The 23,805-nt window shown below is 36.3% G+C and overlaps 1 protein-coding gene across 4 annotated transcripts; it reads right to left on the reverse strand.

The window, feature by feature from the left end:
• Positions 1-582: 582 nt before the first annotated feature.
• Positions 583-20,854, reverse strand: LOC107852784. 4 transcript variants are annotated; one of them, XR_001669562.2, is made up of 5 exons: positions 20,378-20,840; positions 19,424-19,493; positions 19,257-19,349; positions 18,825-19,130; positions 1,000-1,264 (listed from the first exon to the last, which is right to left on the reverse strand). XR_001669562.2 is itself a non-coding variant. In XM_016697830.2 (4 exons), the coding sequence occupies exons 1-3, from the start codon at positions 20,771-20,773 to the stop codon at positions 19,291-19,293; spliced, it is 525 nt and encodes a 174-aa protein (XP_016553316.1). In that variant the 5' UTR covers positions 20,774-20,840; the 3' UTR covers positions 583-994; positions 19,257-19,290. The 4 variants fall into 4 exon arrangements, 3 of the variants coding, with proteins under 3 accessions (XP_016553316.1, XP_047270726.1, XP_016553315.1); XM_016697830.2 differs by lacking the exons at positions 1,000-1,264; positions 18,825-19,130 and adding an exon at positions 583-994; XM_047414770.1 differs by lacking the exons at positions 1,000-1,264; positions 18,825-19,130 and adding an exon at positions 583-998.
• Positions 20,855-23,805: the final 2,951 nt, after the last annotated feature.

Here is a 23,805-nt window from a genome sequence, read left to right on the forward strand (position 1 = left end):
GAAAAAGTTAGTTCTACTATTTATACCAAATCGGTAAATGATGAATGAAGTTTAATCAGGGGGGTGATGCACCAGAAAGTGCAGTGCCATACATAAAGAAGCTAAGGAAGAACTGACTAAAGTTGTCCAGGGTAAGAGTTTAAGGGTCTTAGTTTTGACAAGGATCGTTATGGCCGCTGTGTAGGGAATATATACTGCAATGGCATATTTGCACAGGTACAGAAATCTGATTATATACTTTCTCCTCCCAGTTATTCAATTAAGACTTCCAGTTCTAAGTTGGTTTAGGCTTGGCCTGGCACTATATCGCGTATGACAAGCGACAAGTGCTAGAAAAGGCAATCTGCATTTTTATGTTGCTATAAACTGACCACGGCAATTTCTAAATACTTCTCTATGGTTTTAGTGGGAGAAAGAAGTTCGAGCAAAATGAATTGGCCTGTGAGCGGCCAGAAATCCTGAAATGCCAGGGGAGTGGAGGAAACAGAAACGTGAAAACCATCGTTCATGAATAACACAACTAATTCAACAGAGCCATGGTTTTCCTGAAAAATAATTGCTCCAACACCTAAGGCAAAAGCGTAAGGAAGCCAAAGTAACATTATTAAATTGTCAAACCAGATTGAATTGTGTTGATATAGATGAGGAGATGCAACAAAAAGCCACATCTCCGAGTAATTTAACTCGAGGAAGCGAAAGTTAGTGTGTAGATATAGATGAGGAGATGCAACAAAAAGCCACATCTCCGTGTAATTTAACTCGAGGAAGCGAAAGTTAGTGTGTAATTGTTCATTCCTTCTTGTATGTGTATTTCTTTCTCAGGTACTGCTTCTATGTCTTTTCAGCATCAAAACTTTTCCCTCTTCCTCTTGTTTTCCTCATTCCACAGTTAGGTTCCTCTTTCAAGATAAATTACAAAACATAGTATGTTTGCAGCAAATGGGCAACTCTCAAACAAAGATCACGACTTGAAAGGAAGCAAAATCCACTGGAGCTGGCTTGACAAACCAAACAAAGAATAATCACGTTTTCAGCTTTCTGCCCAGTTGGTCAGAATTACAAGATCAAACCATCATGACAAAGAAAATCAACTAATGATAAATAATGTGATTTACTAACAGTCCAGTCAGACAAAATAACTCTATGGACTTGGCGTACTTCAATGAAAAAAAAATCGTGGAGAGTAGAACAGTAGGTGCAGTTGAATGTCTGTTACCAAACTGCAAGGGACTGGCAGCTGGCATAGCCATAGCACAAGAATACACTGCAGAAAACAAATTATAATTAGTGAATTGTAGGATATAAAGCTCCGAGCATGGAAATTACGACGTGCCCGTGGACAGACGAAATTTGAAAAAGATACTAAAAGAATATTGTATCCTACATAAATGAACATTTTGATCCATTTCTACTGAGATGATTGGATAAGCTACCAGAATCCGCCCCTCATCAACCCCATAAAAGAAGTGAGGCTACACAGTTTACCTAGCCCTCTAAAGATGGCATGCAAATAGTTGTATTTTCACCGTCATATCATGCAAACTACGTTTCCTAAAGAACACATGTATTGGATTTCACCAACAGGAGTTGCCCAAACTGAGAAAATACCTCCGATAGTGTCCCTTCTACATTAATAGACGGTGACTCATAAATGATACTTCACCAACAGGAGTTTCCCAAACCAAGAATGACAACAGATATCACAAAGAGAGAAAACCAAGCTCTGTTTTTCACAACTTCAAAAATAAGCACGTCCGCTCATGTTCTACTCAGTAAAGCAACAATCTCATAAATGCCCAAAAATCAAACCTACTCGATTTGCTTTCCCAATGAGAGAGCAAACAGGAGATGCATCAAAAGACTTTGAGAAACTAGTGAATACTTCTCTAAAATTGCAAATGAGCAAATTCTGGTCTATTACTTCATCAGCAGAGAAAAATTGTCACAAGTGGTGGAGCAAAAAGTAGCCACACTTAAAATGAATCTCTAGCAGGATGTCAAAATTGTCAAGTTTGTTCCATCTTAAATGCCTTTCAAGCAGCTTTATTATGTAGAGCCTTTAACATATACACTCATGTAATTCAGACTTCTCTTACCTTGACATCAATCAAGGTGAGAAGGGCCCAAGTTTGTACCAAATACAACTATGTAAACCTATGTTAGATCCACTCAACCGTTCTTTCAGGAAAAAGGAGAGAAGAAACTTCCTCCACTTAATGTCCACAAAAAGCAAACAGACTAAAAATCATAGTGTAAGTTTTTGCTGATGTAGGTCTAAATACATGCAAATATATGAATTTTCCAACGGAATACTCGAAAAGGATATTATGTAATTTTTCAACTGTCCAATAATTTCACCTCAAACACTCACTTTCTTCACACTCTATTAGAAAGCAGTTAAAATATTAGGCACTAGGTTCCCTAAGCTTGAGATTCGGTTTCGTTACAATCCCTTTGTTTACATAAGATATATCATAGCAAGACCAAAAGGTCACGGGTTCAAGCCTTGGAAACAGCCTCTGACAGAAATGCAAGGTAAAGCTGCATACGATACACCCTTATGGTGGGGCCCTTTCCCGGATACCGCGCATAGCGTTAGCTTTAGTGCACCGGGCTGCCCTTTTTTTTTAATATCATAGCAAGACCTAGAAAAATAATAAATTTGCTTGCACACAAGCTTAGATCCATCGATGAGCTTCTTTGATTCTTTTACCCCAACAGGCAATGAACTTCCTCAAACATTCACCTCCACACCACTTCATTAAAAAAACAACCACAATATTTGCATTTGGTTCCCTAAGCTTGAGATTCAAATGCCAAGTATATTGTTCAATGCTTCTGACAGGTTTGCACAGTTTTAGTTCTTTCATCACGAACCCTTTAGCTTAAACACCCTAGAAGACTTCAATTTTTATCAATAATATTCATTAAAAAAGAGTCCAAAGAAAAATGATCACAAAGAGAACGGAAATGTGAAACCTCACATTTAACTCTCCCACATGAATCTTGTCTTCTCCTACGATGATCGTTGACGTCTTTAAATTTAACAACACTCCAATGGATATTGTTAAATTGTCAAAAGATGTCCAAGAGAAAAACGAGGTATTGAAATCACTTAGTTATCCCTTTGTATACTATATTAGTTCTTTTACTAAAAGTATATAACTATTAATGGTTAGAAACTGAAAGTAGTTATCAACTTGGCTTATTAAAAAAACAGAGGGTGATTGTCAGGATGCTTTTTAGCAGTTACATTGATGGGGTAAGATGGAAATTGACAGAGGGAAGAATTTTTTTTTTAAAAAAGGGCTAAGTGAAGCCAAAACTTGGCAAATACATTTTAAAGTAAAAGTTTGTGAAAATTGTATTTAAATAATAGTAACTCTTATCACCATGTGTATGATTCAACATGAGGTGTTCAACAATACAATGCAACTTCGTTTATGTGTGGATCCACACATGTAGCATGCCTACATGTCAAAGAATCATCCCATTAGGTATTCTATATGTTTCGTACAGGTGCTTTGACCATAGCTGATGCAAGTCGAGCTTCAGCAATATCAGGGAATGAATAATTAAAGCTCAAGAATATGTTAAAATGGAAGTACAAGGACGAAAGGCGAAAAGGGGAGAAAGAGGGTATTCTTGACATGCAAGTCTCATGCTAAAGAAGACTTATTTCATTACGGGTATTTTTGTAATTATTAGTGTAGGCTATAAATAATGGAGATTAACTCATTTTTATGCTAGACTATTTTGATATTATGAATTGATGAGTGAAAACTCTTGTGGGAGTAGGCTAAGGCCTTTGCTGCTATTGAATATTGATGGGATTGCTTGCTTGAGGAATTCATTCCTCTTGAAGGTGTCTCTATAGTATAGTTGCTTGTTTGGTGTTCTTATTAGGAGGTCTTGGCTTTAATATAACCATGGTTGCCTAGTAGCTCCATTCTTGTGTCTTGTTTTCAAAGTTTAGGTGTTTATCTTGAAAATTCACGAAGGTCTATACTTTAATATGGTATTGGTTGCCTTGATTTCAGTTTGTCTCTACCTTTCTATCATTTTATCTTTAATTTCTTGTTCTAGAGTTCGGATTTTCATTCTGCATATTTTGTATTACATCAATTGGTATCAAAGTTAGGTTTAGGTTTGTTTCAATAAATCCAGTCTTAGGATTTATAGGGTGTTTGAATTGACTTATATTTAGGTGTTTTTGGCTTTTAAGCAATTTTTATATTTTAGAAGTGTTTGGCAAAGGCACAAAGTGCTTTACTTTAGACTTAAAAAGTATCCAAAAAAAAGCTAAAAGTTCGAGTTGGTTGCTACCTACTTTTGACTTTTAGCTTTTAGCTTATAAGTCACTTGAAAAAAGCTCATCCAAACACCTCTTTAATATTTTCAAAAAACATCCGAAAATATTGTGTTTAATTTGTTGTTTTTGGCACTGTATTCTTGTTCTCTAATTTTTTTGAATCTAAATCCAAAATTTCCTGTCATTTGGAGTTGAGATTTTGTCTCTTACCTTTTTATCATTTTATTTTTAATTTCTTGTTTTAGAGCTAGGGTTTTCATTCCGTGTATTTCGTATTACATCAATTGGTATCAGAGCTAGCTTTAGGTTTGTTTCTACAAATCTAGTCTTGAAATGTGATACTTTCAAAAAAGAATATTAAAAAAACCAAAATATTGTGTTTAATTTGTTGTTTTTGACATTAGATTCTTGTTCGCTAGAGTTTTGAGTCTAAATCCAAGATTTCGTATTATTTGGAGTTGAAAAGAAAATCTACATTGTTGGATTTTAAACATTCGAAACTTTGAAGATTTTGAAAGTGGGTCTTTCAGTTAAAGCAGAATTGGAGTTCAAAAATTAATGGGACTTGTTCTCAAGGTCGAGGGTGAGCTAATCCTAAATTTTAGGCCAATTCTAAGTTGAATCAAGGGATGTTGGAATTTCAAAGTGGTCTTGGTGTTCTTTGAGCTCATCAAGCGTCCTTGAGGAAGGAGCAAAAAGGACACATTTGATCACAATATATGAATATAGAACGTCTATCACAAGGTGATCTTGCCCAATTAGCGTCTATATATTCAACTATTTGCTCATGACCTCGATCCTCGAAGAGTAATCCTTTACCTGAAGCTGACTTAATATATCGCACAATATATCGCACAATGTGAACAATTGCATCCCAATGACTATCACAGGGAGAAAATCCATAAACTGACTTAAAACACTCACAGGATGGGAAATGTCAGGTCTAGTCACTATGAGATAATTCAAGTTACCAACTAGATGCCTATATCTTCTAGGATCATTGAGTGCCTCCCCTTATCAAGGCAGGAGTTTAGTATTTGGATCGGGAATGTCAATAGGTTTACATCCCATCATTTCTGTCTCCTTGAGAATGTCTAAGACATACTTGCGTTGTGAAATAACAATACATGATTTGGATTGAGAAACTTCAATGCCTAAAAAGACTTTCAGTCCGCCAAGATCTCTAGTCTGGAAATACCGAAAGGGGTGTTGTTTCAAACTAATGATACCATCTTGATCATTGTCGGTAAAAACAATATCATCAACGTAAACCACCAGATAAATAGATAGATTTGGAGCAAAATCTCGATAAAACACAGAGTAATCTGCTTCACTACGAATCATGCCAAACTCCTAAATACTACACTAAACTTTCCAAACCAAGCTCGGGGAAACTGCTTTAGACGATCGGCGCAATAGGCACACAGACTGAACTCCCCCTAAGCAACAAAACTAGGTAGTTGCTCCATATAAACTTTCTCTCACCGTGGAGAAAAGCATTCTTAATCTCCATTCTTACTATCCAACTATCCAACTGATAAAGAGGCCAGTGTCGAACAACAGCCATGGATAAAAAGACGAACAAATGTTATTTATGTCATGGGAGAGAAAGTACCACTATAATCAAACCCAAATATCTGAGTGTACCCCTTGACAACAAAGCGAGCCTTAAGTCGATCAATTTGGTCATTCAAGCCAGCTTTCACTCTATAAACCCAACGACAACCAACGGTCAATTTACCAGAAGGGAAAGGAACAAGCTCTCAAGTACCACTCGTATGTAAAGCAGACATCTCGTCAATCATAGCATGTCGCTATTCTGGATGAGGAAGTGCTTGTTTTGTAGACTTAGAGATGGAGACAGAGGACAAAGATGATATAAAGGCATAATGGGGTGATGACAGACAATGATAACTTAAAAAAAGGTATAATAAGGATTAGTATTACGAGTGGATCGTATACCTTTACGAAGTGCAATAAGTTGTTCAAGAGGAGACAAGTCTGTAGTAGGTTCAGGGTCAGGTGCAGGACGAAAATCATCTAAGCCTGATGTTGTATGTTGACGACAATGATAAGTTCGGAGTGGTGGAACTATGGATGGAGTTATAAAAGGTATTGTAGATTCCTCAAAAGTCGGTGCATGTAAAACTGATGGCACTATGGATGGTGATGTAGAAGTTCCGGTAGGATCCTGGGATTAACCCCTCAATCACGATTAATCCACTATACCCTTAGTATGTAAAAGTAACGGTAGGATCTTGGGATTAACCCTCAGTCACCTGTAATTAATCCCAAAGACTGATAGACTCTACACGATTCTCAGTATTACATTGGACTGCAAGTTTGAATCCCGCAGAGTGACCTTCCCTTTATGATCACACCTTGCTTGGTGATGATATCCTAATCACCAATAAGCAAGTGGCTCATTGAAAGGTAGTTTGAGTATGTTTCCAAATAGGCATGACTCATAATCTAATATGGACAAACTAGACAAACTAGGCACCATCTTTTATAATTTGAACAAACTAAGATATCCTAAGCGTTCGGGAATTACGTCCGAATAATCTGTAACTGGGCATACCATGGAAGAATTAGCAGATGTAAGGTAGTAGAGGCCTTGTGATTCATATCTTACACCAACTGTTTGTCCTGTACTAATGTCATACATAATAAAAGAGTCCTCAAGAAATAGTGTGCCATAATTTAGGACACGAGTCAAACGACTAACAAATACAAGATTAAAGGATAACCAAGGACATAAAGAACATAATTTAAAGTGACATAGGATAGGGGATAAGCTTGTCCAACTCTTTTGCTTTAGTTTGGTTACCATTGGATAAAGTGACAGTTGGAAAAGACTGTGAACAAACAATATTTGATAGAAGTGATTTATCACTAGAAATATGATTAGAAGCGCCAGAGTCACCCACCCCATGATCCAAAGGTAGGAGATTATGCAGTTGAGGCTACTGGTAGAGATATGTGCTTATTTGCTCGATATTGAAGATACCCATTATATTCTTTTCAGATAAATGCATTACCATGCAAAGAATAGCATATTTCATGTATGTCCAAGCCTATTAGAATAACTACACTTAGATTGAGAATAACATGTCACAAGTGTGTACAAGCCTTTTACAATAACTATACCTAGGTCGAGATTTTTCCAAAACAACCTCCCCCTGGTCGATTCTTCATGGGCCACGACGTTTGACTTTCTGATCTCCTCATTAAGGGTTCAGACTTAATCATAGGACTAAACCGAGCAAAATATTTTGAAATATGTTACCAGGATTTGGAATTAAGTGTTCAGTCGTCGAAAAATCAAATTTGATTGCTGAAAACTTGTCGGAATCAAGAAATAACTATAAGGACAGTGGAATGAAGAGGTAACCACATTGGAAAAGAGAACCAGCCAAGCCGAAAGTGGTAGAAACTGTCCTACCTACCGGCACATGGATCTAATACGCTCGCCAGAGAAATCCTTCTGGCAGCTCGTGAGGGCGCATGTAGTACCCTGTTTCCGCCGAGTCTCACGAGGTTTCCTCTCCAGGAAATTCCAAACCTAGTGATGCACTGGTATTCTAGAAAATGATAAGGTCGCCAGAAAATTGCCAATGACAGCCGATTTTGCAAGAATGATGCACAGCAATACTTCTCACCAATGCTCTGATACCATGTGAGAAATATAAAAGAGAAGAATATTATTGAATTGAGTATCTAATTATTACATTGAGACCCTATTTATAGACACTGAAATACACTCTTTTTCCACATATTTATAGACACTACATTAGACTCTTTTACTAACAAGGACACTAACACAATTTTTTTCCAACTAGGATTCTATATACTATTCATATTCCTAATCATATTCTAACATTATGCATTAGGTCAATTGATGCAAAAGATGAACTTGGAGGATGTGTATGGACTTTGGCACCATCAATAAAATAATGGCAAAGTATCGTCATCTTATTCCTCGTCTTTATACTATGTTAGATCAATCATCAATGGCATGGCTCCAAAATCTTTTTCAAAATTAATTTGAATAGTAGTTAGGCTATTGAAGTGACTAATTCCTGAAAATTAGGATGGATTAAAAACAAAGAAATTGTTGGAGTTATCTTTTAAAGCCGAGTATGGTTTATATGATGGTTAGTGATGCATTGTGGCTTAACTAGTTCATTTAGTTTCATGAGTGTAATGAACCATATCTTTAAGAGATTCAAGAGAAAAGGCTACTGACAGATAATTAGGCTTACTTAAAAGGCCTTTCCTAATAGAGGAGTTTGAGGAAAATGCAAAGAAACAAAAAGAGAAAGTGGTCTGGAAAAAAAGATCAAGGACATTTTGGCTTAAAGAAAGGGGCAAAAAGACCAAATTCTTTCATAGAACTGCAAACTATCATAGAAGGTTTGATAACATTAATAGGTTGGTCATCAATGGGACCACCTTAGATGAAACCACAAAGATCAAATCAGATATTATCAAGTTTTACCATAATCTTTACACAGAAACAAAGGCATTGAGACCACTCTATAATACTAGTGTAGAGCCTATGTGATACGAGCTAAATGGCCATCATAGCTTTTGATGCCATCATTCGAGGCCAACTCATAAGGACTCAAGCTTTGGTCACCTCGAAGACACAAGAAGATGCATGGGGAACCATTTTGGGGACTCAATAAGGCAAACCCGTGTGTGGAAGATTGCGTGGGAGTTTGCCATTGGATGCCTACCCGAGAGTGTACATAGTGTGAAGGGGGAGGGGCTTGAAAACACTCCAAAGCCGCCCCTTACCCACACTCCAAGGTCGCTTCTCTATTCAAGACTCATTAAGGGCATTGTGGTCTTTCGATGCTTTTCTTTTACACTCCATAGGTGCCCCCTTTCATTAAGGGTAGTTTAGTCTTTATGTAATAACTATAAATAGACTTTTAGGCTTCTATTTTCATTAGTTATTGATTGATATTGAAACTTCAAAGACGAGTGTTTGTAGTGTAGGGCTTGGAAAAGCCACTTGAAACTAAGGCAATTCTAGGTGAGGATTCACTTGGGTTGCAATTTGGCTTAAAAACATTGGTGTTTGGGGAAGATTGAGTCCCTTTTGGGTCAACGTAAGAGTGGTGTTACTATTGTGAGTCTTTAGTGGGTTTTAGTATTTGATACACACTTTAGTTCTTAAAGCTTGTAATAGAGTATGTCTCACTATCTATCTTTCCATTTTACGCATTAGTTGTGTTTTTGTCTCTTAATCCGATTGTGTCTTGCTTCCTCAATGTAGTCTTCATCTCTTTCTTTTCTTTTTAGTTTGGATTTATATCATTTGGTATCAAAGCAAGGATTGATTTTGTTCCAACAAAATCAATCTTGGGCTTGTAAACTAGAAAAAAAGTGTTGTAAACTGAAAATCTCAAAAAAAAAAAAAATAGCAATCAATCCCATTTTTGGCTCTTGGCCGAAATTTTGATCTTGAATTTTGTGTGTTTTGTGTGTTCTAGTGTTAAATCTTTGTTCCCTAACACTAGAAGAGGTGTCCAAAATCGAAAATCTCACAAAAAAAGTTGTTCCCCTTTTTGGTGTCTTGGCCGAAACTTGAACTTAGATTTAGGAGTTTGTGTATTTTGAATTGTTTCTAGTGTTAACTCTTCTTCACTAACACTAAAAGAGTCTAAATCTAAGTTTTGAGCCGTTTTCGAGTTGATCTTGAAGTTTGAAGGTTGTTGTTGTTGTGGATTCAAACTTGCCATGTGTTGTTGATGTTGTTGTTGAAGATTTGAACTTAAAAATGTGTTGTTGTTGTTGTGGAGTTTAACGTGAGCTAAAAGAAACAAAAATCATTCAATTTGGAGCTCATTTGGTTTGGTTTCCATTCTTGAATGTTCTTATTGTTCTTCATGTTGTGTTGGAGAAGAATCCTCAAAAGGAGGTTGTTTGATCTAAAAATCAAGTGAAAGAAAGAGTGGTCTTTGTTCATCTTGGAAACATTTCCAAGACAGCACAAAAGGAGAAACTAGACAATAGGCCTTTCAAAAAGCCTTATTGCCAAAAAGGAGAAAGGGCATTTTTCAAGGTTGACAAAAGAGGAAAGGAGACAAACCCCTCAAAAAGGTTGTCTTGCCAAAAAGGTGCAAGAAAGTCAAAGCCTCTTGAATTTTGAAAAAAGGGCTCCAAAGTCTTGTTTCGCCTACTATAGCCGAAAATCCACTCTTCCAAATTGAAGATTGAACAATTCAAGTTGAAAAACAAAAATTTTCGAAATTTCAACAACTCCCAACGCCCAATCCGAGGCTGCCACATGGCTTCCACGTCACCACCCTCCAAAAAGGACCTAAGGCTCAAAATTTTAGATTTCTTAGTTTACTTTTTCTTGTTCCTTTAGTTTCATTTGTTGGTTCTAGTACTAATTTACAAGCTAGTAATCACCTACTAGATTGTGAGTTGGTTTTGAGTCCGTTTCTTCGTGTTTACGTTCCTTGTGTGCGATCTTTTTGATTCTTTGTAAATCCTTGGCTCAAGTCCGAACCAGATTTCATTTGAGTCTTTCATACGGAAATCCACTCCGGACAAGAGTAGAACTCACCCTTCAACGTCTCACGGAGTACAAGCCAACTTACAACACTTGTGAGACCAAGTGTGAGGTATCCAAAGAGAGGAGAGAGTGAGGATACTTTTTGGGCTAACTAGTTTGTTGTTTTTTGTTGTTGTCTTTTCTTAGGTACCATGGACAAAAATGTTGTTAAGGCTATCTTGGCCTCTATCGAAGCTCTCAATCGTAAGTGTGAAAGGATACACACGGATTTGCCATCAATAAATAAAAGGTGGGGTCGCATGGGAGGTCAAAGACCTCCAACCAATCCTTTCCAAAGGAACAAGTGGGCTGCCAAGGCACACACCAAAGTGAAGGCCACACCTCATGTGAGCTACAAGGTAAAAATGCTATCTCATACACTCCTACAAACGTAGAATGTTGTGATGTAGCTAGTAGTAGCCAAGTGGATGTAGTTGGTGGTTTGCTTAGAGGAGAATTGCATGTCTTCCTTTTGTGATACTCTTGGTATTGTTAGGTTGTATGAAGACCAAACTCTTGTTGTAAGAACGCAAGCACTAGTTGATCAAATTAGATGACAAAATTGATTCTTCTCGTAAGAATGATTTGTGTCCATCTAGTGCTAGCACTTATAACTTGAATAAGGTCCTATTGCCAAGTAATAAGTGTATTCACACACTAGTTGACCCATGTGAAAACCAAGATGAGTAAGTTGGTATGTGAGTTGCCAACAACTAGTGAGGGTGTGCAAAATGATCAATCGGGTGATGATCACCTTGATTTGCTTGAATGTTTAGGAAGCCCGAATTGTGATTGTACTTGTGCGAATGGTTTTGATTGTGATCCCTTTGCTGCCCGTGGTGGTTTGAATCTAGGTGCGGATTACTCTCTTGGAAGAGAAGGTGATATTTGTTTAGGTATTCCATCTACTTCTTCTTTGTGTGCTTCCTATATTGAGCATACTAATGGTGATGAGCTTGAAACTAGTGAGTACATGCATAAGGACATCATAGTTGAAGTTGACTTGTGTGACACCTTTATCTACCCTCTTCTTGTTCATGATATTACTAATGGTAGTCTAGAGGGTATACCTAATTTTGAGGATGGCACCTTAGGGGAAAGTGAGAATGGTCGAGACCTAAGTCCTTGGCTACTTCTCTCATTTGACCCCGGTAACCTCTTGGGATGTTTGATTGTGAGTGTTGGTATCCTTCCCTATGATAAAAAGTCATTCTTGTGGATTTGCAACCCACTTGATAGACCCAAGTTGTGCATGGGGAATCTCCAACAAGGTTAAGCGTTCACTAAAAAAAAAGGAGTAAAAAAGGAACCAAGAGAGTTCACCCTTGAGTATTTCCATTCTTGACCAAGGTATCACTACTTGTAGGTCAAGAAGAGAGTTCCCTCTTGAAAACACTTTAGATGAACTCTATTCTTGTGATGCCCTTCTTTGTGACTTAGTTTTGATGAGAGACCCCTTTCTCAAAGGTGGTTTCATGGTTGAGGACCTTAAGGCAAATGTGTCATTGCCTCTTTGGGGTATTGCTTATACACGTGCATCCTTGTTTGACACACTTGTGCTTAAGTTGCTTGAATCCCAACTTGTGGATGCCAAGTTGACGTTTCACTTGAAAGGAAGAAGCCGTATGTGTTTAAGTGACTTGATTCCATCATTATGTGCTATGTCTCTTGAATCAATTGGCATTCTTTATGGATGATAGCACCTTGGATGATGTCTTTACACTTGATGCCTTCCTATACTACCTCTTTGCTTATGATGAAATCTATGCTAGTCTTGGATTTGTTTTATGTAGGGGTAGGACATTTGTTGGTTGGTCCACTTGTAGTGACAATGCTATATGGCTATTGTGGACCTTTGTAGTTTCCTTGCCTCTTGATGGTTGCAATAACCAAATCCTTTGTACCCTTTTCAATGTGTTTTTAATATTTCAAAAGAAGGATGCTTGGTATATGTGAAGTGTGTGCAACCTTGGCATGATGCTATGATTAACTATGTTAACTCTAACCCTCATGCCATGAGGAAAGAGTGTTTGCTTATATCTCCTACTGTTTTGCAAGGTTTGGATTCGAGGTTGAATCCTTTTCAGGAAGGGGAGGATGATACGATCCAAATGGCCATCATAGCTTTTAATGCCATCATTCGAGGCCAACTCATAAGGACTCAAGCTTTGGTCACCTCGAAGAAGACACAAGAAGATACATGGGGAAACCATTTTGGGGACTCAATATTGCATAGGAGCTTGCCATTGGATGCCTACCCGAGAGTGTACATGTTGAAGTGTGAAGAGGAGAGGGGGCTTGAAAACACTCCAAAGCCGCCCCTTACCCACACTCCAAGGGCACCTCTCTCTTCAAGACTCTCATAAAGGGCATTGTGGTCCTTTGATGCCTTTCTTTCACACTCCATAGGAGCCCCCTTACATTAAGGGCAGTTTAGTCTTTATGTAATGACTATAAATAGACTTTTAGACTTCTATTTTCATTAGTTATTGATTGATATTGTAACTTGAAAGACATTTCTCTTGAGAGGGAGTGCTTGTAGTGTAGGAAAAGCCACTTAAAACTAGGGCAATTCTAGGTGTGGATTCACTTGGGTTGCAATTTGGCTTAGAAACGTTGGTGCTTGGGGAAGATTGAGTCCCTTTTGTGTCAACGTAAGAGTGTGGTGTTACTATTGTGAGTCTTTAGTGGGTTTTAGTGTTTGATATACACTTTAGTTCCTAAAGCTTGTAATAGTGTATGTCTCACTATCTATCTTTCCATTTTATGCATTAGTTGTGTTTTTGCCTCTTAATCCAATTGTGTCTTGCTTCCTTAGTGTATTCTTCATCTCTTTCCTTTCTTTTTAGTTTGGATTTATATCACTATGATCAATGAGGAAGATAATAATATCTTTCGGAGTCAGTTTGGGAGAAGGAAATTAGACTGCCTAATGGCATGTTCTGAGGACAAGATGGCTTCTCTATAGCATTTTATTCACTGTTAGGAAGTGGTGTGTAGTGAAGTGGTGGCTTACTTTGAAAAAAGTTTCAATGCTACTTTCACTACACTGATACCCAAAAAGCGTCGAAGGATTTTTGACCTACCAACTTGACAACTTGACAGGATGCGTTTATAAAACTATCTCAAAAATCCTGACGAGAAGACTCAAAAAGGTAGTGGAGTGGCAAAGTTGGTGGATGGCCGGGAGATGCCATTTATCAATATGCTAATAATTAAAGTATGGATGTGAGAACAATTACCAAGGCCCCCGGCATCTTATAATGCATAAGTTAGATGAAAAGGCCAATGATTATCTTAACTATGAATTCTTATGGAGGAGATTATAGAAGAAGAGCTTTGGTAATAGACGAATTAGTTGGATAAAGTTCCGCTATAAGACAGTAAAATTCTCAATCTTGATCAATGGTTCACCATCTTTTTGTTGCCCCTCTAAGAGAGGCTGAGACAAGGGAGGATCCTCTTTCCCATTTTCCCATTATTATGGAATGGAGGATCTGATTGAAATGTTGAGAACAACTTTTAATAATTGATCAAGGGTTTCAATGTTGAGTCTATAGACAGTCTTGGTCGGTCGATTTCACACATTCAATATGCAAATTATACATTGGTTCTTTGTGATACAAATAATGACCAAATGAAATATTTGAAAGTTATATTCATTCTGTAGAAGATATTTCTGGACTTCATGTCAACTTGCGGAAAAGCTTTGCTTACCCTGTTAATGAGGTTCAAGGAATTAGCAGCTTGGCTAAAATATTTTGAGGGAGAACAGGAGAACTGCCTACTACTTATCTTGGCATGCCCCCGGATGTTAAGAGTAAGTCACAAAGTATTTGGAATTCTATCCTAGAGAAATGGAAACAGAAACTTAACAATTGGAAAAGTCAATATCTCTCTTTGGGAGGCAGATTGGCTTTAATCAACAATGCCAACTTATATGATGTTTGTATTCCCTACGCCAGTGAATACTAGAATGTTATCAAGGAACTGGATGCAATCAGACAGAATTTCCTCTGAAATTGTGGGAACAGGAAGATTCACTTAGTAAAGTGGGAATCTATTATAACTTGCAAGGAGGAAGATAGAATGGGAATAAGAAATCTGAAATCACAAAACCATACCCTCCTATTAAAATGGTTGTGAGATTTGCAATTGCGGAACAATCCCTCAGGAAAGAAACTATATTGGCAAGGTATGGGATGGATGGTTATTGGACCATCAAGGCACCTATGACACCATAGGGTGTTGGCTTATAGAGATCTATTAGGAATTTGTGGCCAAAAATTATCAAAAATTCCAAGATCAAAGTAGGCAATGGAAGGAAGACCTTATTCTGGGATAATCTGGCTTGGGCAACACTCTTTCAAGTCTCTATTTCCTAACCTTCACATTTTGAGCCAACAGAAGAATGCCACAATTATGGAGGTAAGGGACAACCTGGCAGGGATTTCAATTTCAGAAGATTTCTTAATGATTAGGAAGTGGATAGGTTGACAGAATTCCACAAGACATTGGAACGGGTCCAAGATCTCACCACAAACGAAGACAACTTAATTAGATGAAACACAAGCTGGGAAGATTCTCTGTTAAATCTATTTATAACTGTTTACAGAGTACTTATTCACAAGGTGGGTTGGCCTGGGAAGATGTTATCAAAAGTCAAAATCCCACAAAGGGTAGCATGCTTCACATTGTTATTGGCAAGACAAATTGTCTTAACTCAAGATAAGCTTATGGAAAGGGGTCTTCAGTTATGTTCCAGATGTTCTCTGTGGAGGAAGAGACAATAAACCATCTCTTTTTGCACTGTAAAGTGATAGGTCAATTATGGCAGATCTTCTTCAACTAGAGGGGAAATAGGTGGACTATGCCAAGACTACACAAGAAGTTTTAGCTTGCGGGAATAGAGATGGTAATCTGCCAGGACACAGGGAGACGGCACGGAACGTGACGAAAAGTCCTCTCAATCTATATTTCCCACAAAAATCACAACAAAAGAGAGGCTTTGAAAAGGGAGGACGGGGGAATTGATGACACCAAAAAGGTTCTAAGGGAGCGGGCTACAAATGCTTTTGCATCATGAATGTACGACGTGGTGCTTCCTTTTCATTGTGCCATTTATGAATCATCTGATAACTTCATTGAGATCCTAGGACAAGATGGCCCGGGAATGAAGCCTCCTACATTCATGAAGTTAAGAGTTACTCAACTAAAAAAAAGAGGTGAAAGATGTGGACAAACTAATTGAGGAGCATAAAGTGCAGTGGAAAAAAGTATGGTTGTTCCATTATGATGGGCATCATGTAATGGAAAGACGATCAGCAATATTTTGGTGAATTCTCCGATAGGTAGTGAGTTTCTTGGTTCTGTTGAAGCTAGCAATGAATCAACCAATGCCAATAACATGTACAACTTGTTTGAGAAGGCTATCGAGAAACTGGACCGCAAAATGTTGTACAAGTTGTCCTTGATAATGCTAGTGAGAATGAACGTGGATGACATGACGAGGGCTATGTACCCACACATTTTGTTGGACTCCATGTACTGCTCATTGCATCAATTTGATGCTTGGTGACATATTCAAGATTAACCCATATGCTTCAGGTAATAGCTCTCCTCTCTTCTTACTTTCTTAAGACGTTTTAGTTAATAATTAAAGCTTATTAAGCTAATAATTACCATAATGTTAACTTTTTGATTCGCAACGGCCTTTTTGACTTTGCAAGCTATGTATGCGCAAAAGAACTTGAGAGCTTTTATCCTCTCTACCAAATGGACTTCACGTAGATTTACAAAGGAAGTTTTGGCAAAATAAGTTGTCACCATTCTTATTTCTACACACCATTGGAATGATGTCCGGGCTCTTACAGTTTGTGGTCCTTTGATCACAATGCTTCGTTTGGTGGATGGAAGAAAAAACTCCAATGAGCTATATCTTTTAAGCAAAGGATAAAGCCAAGGAAACTATTAAACGGGCTTTTGGTCGAGTTCAGAAGAAATATAAGTGTCTTTCAAATCATTAATACAAGGTGGACAGACAAACTCTAACGGCCTTTGCATTCAGCTGGCTATGTTTCGAACCCGAGATTGTATTTTAAAGCCAATATGAATCAAGATATAAGCTTCAAAGTGTGGGAGAATTACTATAAATGTGTTGAGAAGATAGTCCCCGTTGAAGCAACACAAGATATACTAGTCGGTGAGCTTGCTAAGTACAAATAGCAGATAGGATGTTTGGTTCTGGTTAGGCTATTAGGGTTGGAGACACAAGGTCACCGGGTACGTGAATTGGTTTAGTTGTCTTTTTAGCTTTAGTTATTTGACTTATTTATACTTATTAGCCTTTAAATTTAAGGAAGGTGTGGAGGACGCGGATTAGGGTAGAGAGTTAGTGGGTGGGAGTGTGTCCTTACTAGTAGAAAGGAGTTCTTTGTATGTAGTTGCGCCTGTAATCGTAGTGTTATGCGTTCGTGGTGTTTTGGTGATATTTGTGATTTCGGATAGATAGTTTATAGTATTACTTTGTGGGTGTCTTGTTCCTTTTATTATCTAGGGGTGCGTTATCCCTTTCTGTTGTTTATTTTTATGTTTTATGGTTGTTATATTGTTATTTGTCCTGAGTCGGGGGTCTATCGAAAACAGTTCTCTCTAGTTCATCTAAGGTACTCGTATCAACTGTGAGAATGGGGAACAAATTTATGCAGTTATCTTGCAGTGCAGAAACATATAGCTATTAGTTTCTTCTGCTTCATTACATAAGAAGCATCAAGATACTGTTTGGAACCCCCTGCTTTTCAGAATTTCCTACGTAAAACATGCTTTCCTAGCTGCCACCCAAGAAAAGCATTTAAGCTTAGTTGGTGCTGAAAAGCATTTAACGTTAGTTGGTGGAAAACTTTTTCGGACTCCCTTGCTTCTCTTTTGTAGCGTCAGTTCACTAAGAATTTACCACCATTAACTTGTTTCCATATGATTGTGTCAGGGGTTGTAGTGCTTTACTGCTTTAGATTTCTTTTAAATGTTGAGCCAATCTATCCACTAACCAATCAGTCAAAATTTCAAATATCTCCCGAAGGAGATGACCCACCCACGATTGGACTAATTATCTGCCACTGTAGCCCCAGGATTGGTGCCAAAAGAGAATAGATTAGGATATGAGTTCTTCAATGCATCTGTCCATTCTGTGTATCTTCCCTAAAAAGAAGTTTGTTTCCATTGCCCACCCTATAAGTGACTTTCTCTGAGAATTTGGTCCACAACACCTTCATTGATCTCCAAACTGGGTGACCATATGAGCTAGTGATAATATTGGTGCACCATGGCCTATTCTTCCCATAATTGTTTTGAATGACCTCTTTCCATAATGTTTGAAGTTCTCCCTCATATCTCCATCTCCACAACTATTTCATCACCAAGCATTCATTCTGCCTTTTTTGGATTCTTATATGAAAACCACCTGAAATCTTGTTAAGCTGAGCAATTTTCCAGTTTACTAACTGAAAACCTTTACCTCCCTTATTTCCTAGCTATAAGAAGTCCTTTCTCATTTTACTAGCTTTTGCACCACTTCAGGTGGTATGGGAAATAAGGATATAACATAAGTTGGCAAGGAATCTAACACAACATTTATCAAAATTAGTCTGCCCCCCAATGGCAAATATTGAGAGTTCTACTTAGCTTTCTTTTTCTCTGTCTTTTCAACCATCCCATCCCATATTTCTAGATATTTGTGGTTATTGCGACCATTGCATATGGGGTCTCCTGCATTAAGCTATACTGAGAAATACTACATTACCAGTATCAAAAAACATAATTCATGGGGTGAAATTGCATAGTAGTCGATGTTGCTTGCGCGAAAAGTAAGGGGAGGATCATCAGCTGCTACATTGCAATTCTGCAATGGAATTTATTCAATATTTAATTGATTTAACTTACCATGGGTACAACCTATGGCAATGGTGAAGCTCTCACAAGTTGGACAAGAAAGTTGAATCCCAGAAACGTGGAATGTAGCTCCATCTTGCATTTTTCCGTTGATTCCACAAGAAATAAGAAATGGAGGAATTTTGAAGGTGCAGAAACGTAGATAAGGCCTCCACGAAGTAGGGGTAAGGCCTACGTACACTCCACCCTTCCCACTTCCCAGACTCCCTTGTGGGATTACACTTGCTGCTAAAGAAGATATCAAAGAAACTAGATAGAGTGGCATTGTCATACACTACTACATGCAGAGTTCATATCCTAGACAGTGCAAAAATTTCAAACAAATTAGAGCAGAAATAGAACACGACATTGCACAACAAAAGTGAAAGAAAAGTATCCAATTGACCCTCTTATTACTGTTTAGATGAATGCACTGGAACTTACGATGCCATAGCTTGTTTTACCCATGAAAAGAGCTTCAATTTTGCTTTGTCTCCCCCACAGTATCATCAGAATCAGAATCACTGGCATTATAGCCTAAAAAGGAAGAAAAGATGAACACCGCACAATAACAGCGAAGAATATAATCAGTAAACAAAAAGTTTACATACCTGGGCGTTTATCACTCATTTTCCATGCCGATGACCGACTCTTTGAAGCTCGGCTAATCCAAGCTCTTCCCTGTACCCAAAATGATCAATCAGTAGAAGCATTTCCCACATCCTCAGACACAAGCAAATTGAGACAGAAAACCGAGAAACTGTCGATTTCCAGACAAACCTAAAAATCTACTTCTGGGCAGAGGAAGGAGTGGAGATATATATATATATATATATAAAAAAAAAAATTGAGCAGGCACACTGTGGCTATTCACTTCTTGGATTACAGAGAAGAAAAGTAAGCATGTACATGATGGTACATCCTCTTAATTGTATGTATCTTGATTAAAAATAAACCAAGCACTTAAATTATGCAGGCACACCCTGATTTTTCTTCTCCTTGTATTCAATTATTAAGGACTTCAGGTTTAATTGGATTGCTATCTTCACACGATGGACACATTCTCTTAATTATGGGCTTCCTTCTAATAGTATATTATAAGGGGCACACGAGTTTGAATCTCAAATTTGAATATCTTTCATGTGCATGACAAAGATAAAGGTTAGTTTTTTTTTTGGGGATAAACATTAGTTGTGGGCCGTTGATCCCATTTTGATCCTTGTTATCAAAACTAATGTAAGACCAAAATATTCAGAGGATTCTTCTGACAAAATAAAAAATATGTAATTGTCAGCAAAGTTGTTTCTTACTTAGAATAGGTCCTCGATTCAGCATTAGATAAAAGGGGTAAAAGTTCAACTTTACACTGTATAAGCGCAAAAGTGTGTCGAAAGTACAAGTGTAAGAACAGCTCAAAGTTGAGACTCTAAACTCTTTCAACAATACGGTTTATGAGGGTTTTCTTTGATCATATCTTGTCGATGGAAAACAAGAATTTCTATGAGCAACTTTAAGTAAATTAACTCAAGGAATAAATGAAACAAGAGAAAAAAAAAAATAAGGACCTTCTGTGCATCTCTGGATATACCATAGCCACTAAAATACATCTGACCAACAAGGACCTGCATGCTGGAATCACCAGCTTTAGCCTCCTTGAGAGTATCTTGGAACCACCGCTTGACACAGTCAGCCACCACATCGGCAAGGGGTAGCCGCCGCTGGTTCGACGAGGAAGTATTGGAATTGGAGTTAGAGCTTGCTTCTTCCATGTTCTGCTTCAGCTTCAGCCGCCGCTCTGATGATTGGCCGTCGACAACCGCCCTAAACTTTGCGGTCACGGGAGATGGAACTGACCTAATTCTGGATGCGGGTTTGACTTGAGTCGGGCCCTGGATTCTGTTTGAGCTAATTATTCTCGCAAAATCTTGAATTCTATGTGGGGAAGGAAGCGATTTCCCCATAAAACGTCCCAGAAAAAAACCCACTAGCCCAGCACTTTTTGAATTTTCAGCAATGGTAGTGCGCCTAATCTCTATTATATTAAAATGTGTTAAATTACGTTTTAACTCTTTATTAAAAATCTCCTCAAATTTATCTTTTTACCTTTTCCAGATTATTTAATAAAATAATCAGCAATTATAGAGATTATAATTACTATAATTATTTTTTGTGGAGAAACTAAAAACTGCCATGTGTATATATTTAATTAGGTTTAGGGTTATTTGAGTTTTTGTTTGTTTAGGTTACTCTTTCAATCGTATCCTATTTTCTAATACAATTATAATTACTATAATTATTTTTTATTGAGAAACTAAAAACTGACGTGTATATATATTTAATTAGGTTTAGGGTTATTTGAGTTTTTGTTTGTTTAGGATACTCTTTCATATTGTATTCAACCTTTATTTAAAGTCTAAGAATTATGTTATTCTCGAAGAATAAAAAGATTGCATCAGTATTCACATATCAAGAGGTCAAATCAATTTTCTTTTCAATTTCCTTCTTCTTGCAGATCTTTAGATTGTAATTACCACATATTCTTTCTACATTTGTTATATTATGAGAGGGTAAATTTAATTTGTGCCATTTTTAGAAATTTTTCGTTTAATATATAGGTGCCAATATGAGATGTTAATCTTTACAGTTCCTTTATATTAATATTGACATTTTATGTTTTTTTTCTTATTGGTTAATTTTTACTATGTATTATAGGTACAATGTTGTTTGGTAGGTACTGAATTCTTATTAATTCTTTGGCCATTATTAGGATCGCTCTTTATTGTATGATGATCGTCAATAGTATTAAACTAGAGAAGAAACTGATTTGCTTAGTGGAAAAATATTATTGATGTTCATCTAACTTGATTCGGTTGCATGTCTAGATTAGTGGATGTTTAATGTTCTAACCCTTAACTTCTTCTTTATGTCTTTCTAACCCTCAACTTTTTATTTATGTCTAGATTGGTGGATGCTTAATTTTCTAATCCTCAACTTCTTTTTTATTACTAGATTGGTAGATGCTTAATTTTCTGACTCTCAACTTCTTCTGACTTTACGGAAGTTTTTGTGTAAAGATTAGATTTAATTAAATTATTTTGATCTATCATTGTATTGTTTTGTTGCAGTTTACAAGTGGTAGATGAATGTCGATCGGCTTTGAGAATTTATTTTGATAAATGTTAGGTTTAATTAAATAAATTCTCCAAAAGATATTGAATTTAATTATTATATTCATCTTTATTATATAAACAAAGATGATTTGATAACTGTTACGCGAGTAATTATAATTGATATGTCTCTAAGTGGGGAATAAAAGACGGTATATTTTATATTCAATAGATCAAATTTGAGCCCCTTTTTTAGCCCCTTTTTTTGCTTTAAATGTTGTTTTTAAATAATCTAATATTAGGCCAATAATGAAATAATATGATTATATGCTGAAACTGTGTAATTATTCTAATTTTGATTGAGCAAAACATGAACGAAGACCTTATTTTAGTGGTTCGGTAAGAATATTATGTTTAAATTATTTATAAGGATATGATTTTCTTTTTTTTTTTTTTGAGTATTTTATTATTTTAGTGACATGAGACATTTTCTATGTGTTTTGTGAAATGAAGTACAATTTTGCTTTCTAAAGTTGTGTAAGAGTGGAGTAATCTGAATGCTTTGTTAATATTATGTCAATTTACTTCTTTATTAAGAGTTTAATATTTGGTATATATGTGTATTGTTGATTGAATGACAAAAACACGTGGCATGTATAAGTTATGGAATATCTAATACTTATTAATTATCATAATTAGATAAATATTGGAACAGAAGACTAATCGGGATGAACTTTCTAAAAGCACTTGTTTTGTTTCAAAAGTTCACCTCAATTTTTAAAAACAAACATATCTTTTTGGAAAAAAAAGATACTTTTGAGAAAAAAACAAATTTGACCAAATAAGCGATGAGACTCCTTCAATTAGATTTGGCATCAAGATTTGTAAATTAGTGATCATATGCAAGTACAATTTATCATCTTAAATTTTAACATTAGGTGATCATATGCATGTACAATTTATTATTTTTAACATAATGATACAATTATTGTCAAGGAATATTCATATAACGGACGTTCATATAAAATATCATTCAAACATTAGACGACTTTTATTCATTGCAAAAACTAAATATCTTTTTATCGAAATAAACTTCATATGTTGCAACACATTCGTAGAAAATATTCTTCAAATATTAGAAGGCTTTTATGTCTTGTTAAATTTAAATTATTTTTTGGGATAATGCTCAAAGAACTACATGAACTTTGCCTAAATTCTCAGTTGAGCATACTAAACTTTGCGGGGGTCCTAAACATCATGCTTATATAATACAAAAAAATCATGGAATAATTTTTTTACATGTGAAAACTAACGATCTTTATAATTTAGTTAGTTATTGGCAATTTTGTAGTGACGGAATGAACTACACGTGCATTGTGAGAGTAATAGTAAGATTTTCATATATTTAAGGTAAATAATATTTGCAAGATACCTATTCAAATTAACTGAGTGAAATGTCGGTAGATTTTTTTAGTAAAACATTATTTGTATGACATTTTTGTGCAAGAACAAATATTTTTTTTGTTTATTTGTATTTGTCACATTTCACTTATGAAAGTCAATTTGACTAAATATCAAAGCTAGATTAAAGTAGATTAATATTAATTAAATATTTTAAATTTAAAATTTAGATGATCGAGAACTATACGACATATGTTATAAGATGCTATCATTCTCATATTAATATGATGAAAAATACATTTTAAAACATTAATCAAAATTTAAATAGTTTGACATTCGAGAAGCAAAACATGACAATAGAGTGAATGGATGGCGAAGATTCACACGAAAGGGGATCTAAAACCCATTAATATGATTGACATATATCTTTTTTAAAAATTTATATTTGTTAGTGGTAAAACTATCGTATTATTAGCCTTTTAATA

This window comes from Capsicum annuum, chromosome 6, assembly GCF_002878395.1.
Source record: "Capsicum annuum cultivar UCD-10X-F1 chromosome 6, UCD10Xv1.1, whole genome shotgun sequence".
In the NCBI taxonomy this organism is placed as follows: Eukaryota; Viridiplantae; Streptophyta; class Magnoliopsida; order Solanales; family Solanaceae; genus Capsicum; species Capsicum annuum.

What these genes read in the sequence shown, in the direction of transcription:
- LOC107852784 (XM_016697830.2), bottom strand. Translation starts at nt 20,773, where the DNA reads ATGGGGAAATCGCTTCCTTCCCCACATAGAATTCAAGATTTTGCGAGA. An exon ending in TATCCAGAGATGCACAGAAG is followed by an intron (nt 19,494 to 20,377) that starts GTCCTTATTTTT and finishes TTTTGGGTACAG; the next exon opens with GGAAGAGCTTGGATTAGCCG. An exon ending in AATGAGTGATAAACGCCCAG is followed by an intron (nt 19,350 to 19,423) that starts GTATGTAAACTT and finishes CTTCCTTTTTAG; the next exon opens with GCTATAATGCCAGTGATTCT.